This window comes from Nyctereutes procyonoides, unplaced genomic scaffold (assembly GCF_905146905.1).
Source record: "Nyctereutes procyonoides isolate TBG_1078 unplaced genomic scaffold, NYPRO_anot_genome, whole genome shotgun sequence".
NCBI lineage: Eukaryota > Metazoa > Chordata > Mammalia > Carnivora > Canidae > Nyctereutes > Nyctereutes procyonoides.
The window spans coordinates 70,270,185-70,276,967 of NW_026575049.1; the positions used below are offsets into that span (position 1 = coordinate 70,270,185).

General features: G+C 57.7%; 1 protein-coding gene across 1 annotated transcript in view; it reads left to right on the top strand.

Moving 5' to 3' along the window:
* The window catches only part of VAX2 (ventral anterior homeobox 2), a 31,699-nt gene extending 26,122 nt beyond the window's left edge, over window positions 1-5,577 (top strand). The window contains exon 5 of the mRNA XM_055329460.1: window positions 5,140-5,577. Within this exon, the coding sequence (XP_055185435.1) occupies window positions 5,140-5,577 (438 nt within the window). The remainder of the gene's footprint in view (window positions 1-5,139) is intronic.
* Window positions 5,578-6,783: the final 1,206 nt, after the last annotated feature.

Sequence of the window (6,783 nt, forward strand, 5' to 3'; positions counted from 1 at the left end):
CAGTGTCCGCCAGACGCTTTACTAAATCCGCTATTACTAGCTCATTGAGTTGTCATGCAAACCTATGAGGAAGCATTGGTACAATCCCGTTTTACAGATAAGGAAACTGAGGCACAGAAAGGTCAAGTAACTTGCCCCATGCCATTCTAAGGAATTAAGGAGAGAACCAGAACTGAATCCTGTCTGACCTCAGGATCTGCTTCACTGTCTTGCTTGCTACTCCCGCCGAAGCAGTTACCGTCTTGTAACACCCGCGGGCCTGTCCACTTCCCCCCGCTGGGGTCTGAGAGCTCAGTGGGTGCCGATAGAGTCCTGCGGATTCCTGTGTTCTCAGCACCTGACAATGCTGACGTGGATTGTTGTATGAATGAATGATAGAGTCAGAGCAGGAAACGAGAAAAGAGGACATGGCTATGGAGGGAGACAAGGTGGGAGGCTGCCCCAGAACCCCCGGTGCTCGGCTGCCTGTATTTTTGGGATTCTTTGACACTTGGTGGTACTGCATTCTTGCCAGGCATACCTCCTGTTTGAGTAGGAAGGAGCCTTGTAAGATCCTTCACAGGCAGTGCATGTGAAGCATGCTTTGCTGCTATGAAAAAGAACATCAGAAAGTATATATCATGTTATTTTATATTTTTGCTTTTGGTGTAGAGTGAAGCAATTTCTATCAAAATCTAGCCAGAGCCCTTCACTGCCATGATAGCTGGGGCTTTACCAGTCTGTCTACTGTGATGATTTGTAGACTTCTGGTTGTATTTCTATATTTATTTTTAAATATATTATGTGGGATATTTAGTGGTTTATGTCTCTTTAAGTTTGAATTAGCGTTTCTAAAATGGTGGTTACTTTGAATGTTACAAACGGATCAAGGCATTAAAATGTATGAGATTTATCTTTCCTCAGAAACAAGTACTGATGCTATTGTAAAACAAGTGTGTATAGTGCCTAAAAATTGTAATGAAAATCCTTTTAACCATTTCAATCCAAATGTTTAACAAATCTAATCTCTTATTCTAATAAATATACTATCAAGTTAAAAAAAAAAAAAAAAAAAAGACCCGGGGGACTTTTTCCAGGTCAGGGCCCCAGGCTCTAGGCTAAGGCCAAACTGCCAAGTCCCAATCCTGACGCGCAACATCACTTAGCTTGGATAAGAGCAGCTCCGGCTCTCTGACAACTATCTTCAGCCCCATACCTGGGGCTCTGCCTCCATGACTTCTTCCAGAACAGCAGAATAGCTGGTACCTTCCAGGTCACAAAAACCAGGGCCATCCCAGATCCACAAGTACCGGTCATGGGAATGTGCCCAGTCACGGGAAGTAGCCCCTTAAAGATTAAGGCCATTTCCAAATAGATCATGAGGCTTGGGATTGAGCACCGCCAGGAGCCTCGAGAGGGTGACAGATGATCTCCCAGAAAATACCTCCGGGGCCCTGGCAGGCAGCTGGGAATCACGGCCCTCCCCTGTGTGCAGCGGCTCACAGTGCGGTCCAGCGGAGGATGCGGGTGGGGAGGGTGGAGAGGGTGGGGGGGGTGGAGAGGGTGGGGAGGGGGAAGTGAAGGCACCCAGGGTGTTGGTGGGGGGGAGCGGGAGGGGGAGGAGGCGAGATGCGGCCTGCAGGGAGACCGCAGCAGGGCAGCCAGAAGGCAAGGGGGAGCCCAGCGCCTCAGGAAGTATGCTTCTGCACAGGAACCAGGCCTCCCCGAAGACCCGTACCCAGATATAACCCTGAGAGAGGGGGTCCCCTGCGGCGGAACTGAAGGCTTCCTGGAGGAAGGAGGGACGAGCCCAGAGGCTCTGAACCTGCCTCTCACTCAGTTTGGCCCTTGTTTGCTGAGCCTTACGAGTCAGCCCTTTGGGGACCATGGGACTGCTGGTAGGAAGTAGTCAGGCGGGGCGCCTCTCCCCCACCTTTGCAGCTCCAGCTCCTTCTACCTCAGTTCACAGGCTAGATTCACACACAGAAAAAAAATTTTTTTAAGATTTTATTTATTTATTCATGAGAGACACAGAGAGGCAGAGGGAGAAGCAGGCTCCATGCAGGGAGCCCGATGCGGGACTCGATCCCAGGACCCCAGGATCACACGCCCTGGGCTGGAGGCAGATGCTCAACCACTGAGCCACCCAGGCGTCCCACACACAGAAATTTTTCTGAAAATATGGATGCGTGAGCCCCACCGGGTGTGGGCATCAGGATTTAGAAGAAAATGACTCCGGGGAATCTCAAAGTGCAGCCCAGACTGACAACCGCCGACGTGGCCCATAAGGGCCCAAGAAATGGACATGCCAGCCCCCAGCCCCGGCCTCCTCTCCTCCCCTCCCCTCCCCAGGGACTCCCCAACCCGGGGAGCCCACGCCTCTCTCTTCCTGCTGCCCCAGAGCTGCAGGACAGGACGCCCGTAAAACCTTGGTCATTCCTTAGGGCTCACCCCCCTTGTTAGTGCCACCCCCTTTGTTGCTGGGAGTGGGTCGGTGCCACCCTCCCCCTAGACCCTCAGCTTCTCCAGGACAGGAATCCTGACTTCTGAGTCTGTCCTCTCCCGCTGGTTCGGTGCTAGGATAGGCCAGGCACCATGTGAAGTCCTCTGCGTGGACGTCTGTATCTGATCCCTGCAACAGCCCACGTATTTTTGTCCCGGTTTCTGAGATGAGAAGCTGAGGCTGGGACAGTCTTGGGGTGGTATCTAGGTCCTAAAAGGGTGCCTGCTTAGCAAGGCAGAAGCCAGGAGGCTTCCCAGCAGGGGAGAGGAAGGCAGAGACCCACAGAGCCGCTTCCCCAGGTGTCTGACTGGATCCTTTCCTGGAGCAATCGAGATCCCAGGAGTGACAAACTAACATTTTCTTCTTTCCAGTCGCTTCCTTCAGCCACATTTGGTCGAATGTCCCTTGGCCTTCCCTGACTGATATCCCCTTCATATGTCAACTCTTGGGCGCCCGTGAGGCTCGGTTAAGCATCTGCCTTCAGCTCGGGTCATGATCTTGGGATCCGGGGGTCGAGCCCCCCATCGGGCTCTTTGCTCCGTGGGGAGCCTGCTTCTCCCTCTCTCTACCTGCCACTCCCCCTACATGTGCTCTTTCTGTCAAAGAAGTAAATAAAATCTTAAAAAAATAAAAAATAAATGTCACCTCTTCAGAGAGGCTGTGTTTGCCACCCAGTAGTAAGCCAGCCCTTCCCCCTTAATCCTTCAGCCTTTTCCCAAAGCAGCGCCTCTCAAAGTGCGGCTCTGGGGCGGGTGTCCCCCTCAAACTGTTACCTGCCCAGGAAGGTTAGGTGCAGAAACGGAGAGTAAGTGCAATTCATTTTAATTGTATTTGACAAAATCATTGGTTCACAACACACTGGAAACTATAAAGTGGTTCCTTAGCATGAATAATTCGAGAGACCCTGCTCCAGGCACTGAGCGCCCCGACAGTCGCTGCCGTTCTCTCTGCCGTTCTTCATCCGTGTCCCCTCCACACGGAGGGTTTGCTCTGCTCTCATCACTGCCGATGCCCTGAGTCCGGGGCGGCGCCTGGCAGGTAGAGGGCACCCAGTGCACCTCTGCAGGATGAATGATTGAGGGAATGAATGATGCGTCCAATCACAAGTGGATCCCGCAACCTTCCAGTTAATTTCCATCATTGAAACTCAGTCCAAACCCATTTATTTACTTATTTTTTATTTTTTAAAGATTTTATTTATCTATTCATGAGAGACACGGAGAGAGAGAGGCAGAGACACAGGCAGAGGGAGAAGCAGGCTCCATGCAGGGAGCCCGACGCGGGACTCGATCCCGGGACCCCGGGGTCATGCCCTGGGCCGAAGGCAGAGGCTCCACTGCTGAGCCCCCCGGGCCTCCCAAGTCCAGTCCCATTCAAAACACCAAACCCACACCTGTTTCAGATCTCGTCCTCCCCTTCCCCACTCGGAACAGGTTGACTCACTGTTGGCGCCCGGGGCGTGGTGGCTCCTAGGAGGTGGTGTCGTGAGGCCTTGCCCCAGGAGGCTTCTCCCGGCCTTCATCCGCACCCAGGCAGCCCTCCCACTCTGGCCTCCGCCTCCTCCCGGCCTCTGGGCTCCTTCACCGGAGCCATAGGAGTTGCCGGCCCCCCTTATGCTCTCCCAAAGCTGGAGGCCACTAGCAAGGCCTCCCCACCCTTTCCTGGGCAAGCCCTCCACCCTGTGCCCCCATTTGTCCTGCTGGCACACCCTGCCCCAGCCAGCTGCCAGCCTCCTCGAACCTCCCGGACGAGTCTGTGCTCCCAGGACACCAGTGTGGGTGCAGGGGGGGGATTGGGGGGGGTGGGCCTACAGATGCTGTGCAAGTGCTCCAGCTGGGCCACGAGCGTCAGACTCTCTCTCCGCCCGCACCTCTAGGGCCTATGTAAGATTCTTCTGGAGCCTGCTCCTTGCCTTCCGTGAGGGGTTGCCCTCGCCTTCTCCCAGGGGGAGGGGATCCCAGCACCATGGGGGCTGACCACTGAGCTTCCCTCCCAGCCTATGGTTTCTTCCATACACGAGGAGGACAGGCCTTGGAGCCCCGGGTGCTGGGCAGTGGGGGCGGCTGGATCGGCCTCCTCTCATAGACCTTGACAAAGGGCCCCCCTACCCTGTTGTTGGTGGAGGACTTGGCACCTGGTTGTCCCCAAGCTTGCGTCTCTAGGTTTGGCCTTTGCCAGTGGCCTTCAACCTCCTGCCACACTGGGTGTCCTGTTGAGGAGCCTGGCCTCTGCAGCTGAAGGGCTCACGCAGATTGGGACGGAGAGCTCACCTGGGAGGGGGTGTGGGGGTCCCAGGACAGCCGAGGTGGGCCGGTCCCCAGGCCGGCAGCCCACCCCCGCCCACTTTGGGCCTCCCTACCAGTGAGCGCTCTGCAAGGCTGAGGGACGTCGCCACCAGGAGTCTGTGCCCACCTTCTAGATCACACCCTGCGGCCAGGATCTGGGGCCAGGGTCCCTTACTGGCTGGCGCAGAGCGGCCGAGCAGGGAAGACCTAACGACACTCTGAATGCTCTTCTTCCCCCTTTCACTCCACCCTTGCTGCCCTGCTCCCCCCTCCCTGGCCCTCCACGACCTCCTCTCCTTTGTTCCTCCCACCTGCCACACTTTGCCTGTCTCCTGTCCCTTCCTGACACCCCTCCCCACCCTCCGCCCCAAGGTCAAGGTCTGGTTCCAGAATCGCCGCACCAAGCAGAAGAAAGACCAGAGCAGGGACCTGGAGAAGCGGACGTCCTCCTCGGCCTCCGAGGCCTTTGCCACCTCCAACATCCTGCGGCTGCTGGAGCAGGGCCGGCTGCTGTCCGTGCCCAGGGCGCCCGGCCTCGTGGCGCTGAGCCCTGGCCCTCTGGGCCTGCCTGCCGGCCACCAGGGCACCTCGCCGGGAGACCCCAGGAAGTCCTCCCCGTGCCTCAACCCCCTGACCTCGGCCTCCGCGTCCCCGCCGCTGCCACCGCCTCCGCCAGCCCTCTGCTTCTCCTCTGCCCCCCTCCTGGACCTCCCTGCCTGCTGTGAACTCGGTTCCTCGGCCTTCGAGCCCTACAGCCGGCTAGAACGGAGAGTGGGCAGCCCTGGTGGTGGCAAAAAAGCCAACGTTTAGGCCTCCACCGCCCCCCGTGGCCCCGAGTCCCCGAGCACGGCACTGCCCCTGACTCCCCTGCCCCATGGACTGCCCTGAGCAGGCACCAGACGGGGGCAGCCACACACCTGGCCCTGCCCCCCCAGACTGTGGACCAGGAGGCCTGGGTCCCGCGGCTCGTGTGTGTGACTGCAGTGTGCGTGCGTGTGCCTCTCACTGAAATAAAGGAAAACAATGACAAGAAGGGAAACAGAGTCCCCGCAGCACCACCCCTGCCCCTCAGTCCCCCCTCTCCTTCTCCTCACTGGGGAGGAAAATGGGCTGAGCCAGGGGAGCTCGAGGGGAGGGGCAGAGCCAAAGCCCTGTTCACGGTTCGGGGGCGGGGGTACCCCGTGTGGCTGACGGGCACCCCTCTCCGGCTCCCAACTAGAGCCCCCCCTCGGGCACCGCAAAGCCGTGGTGGCATCGCCAACGCTTTTGTTGGTTAAACATTGCTCTGTGCCAGCAAGCTCCTCTTTGAAACGAGGACCCTTGAGAGGTAGGAATGGGAAATCCTTGGAGGGGGGACAGCGAAGGTGAGAGCCAGAGCCGCGGTCGGTGCAGAGCTCCCCGAGCCTGGGCGAGCAGGCCGTCACCCTCGCCAGGCCCCGAAGCACTTCTCAAAGGTGTTCTGTTGTTGTTGTTGTTGTTGTTCAAGTAAGACACTTGCATTTAACTGTTTGCGAGGACTGTGGATCCAGGAGGTTGCAAAGATGCCTCAGAGAATTCCTCCTACCCTCCACGCAGTTCCCCCAGGGGCTGCTTTCTCCATAACCCAGGTTGACGGCAGGACTGGTGCTGCGTGCGTAGCTCCCCGTGAGGTGTGTGGGGCCCCGCACTGCAGCCGGGGTGCGGCACTGCCATGAGCGCAGGGCCCCCGCCTTCCCAAACCCCCCACCCACGAGCCGTCTTCCAAAGAATGGGAATCATGAGAGAGGGACAAGGGACCAGAAATGGGTTCTCAGGCCAGAGGATGGAGGTGAGAGTTCAACCCGGGGGGGCGGGTGTACAAAGACGAGCAGGGTCTGTTCCAGGCTGCTCTGGGACACACATCCTTGGTTTCAGATCGGCTGTCCTGGGTCACCCAGCCGACCAGGCCCTGGCGACCGTGCTTCCTCCCTTCCCTCTGCGCGGGCGTACGGTTTGGGCAGGTGCTTCGACGTCCCTGGACGCCCTGAGTCTGGAACG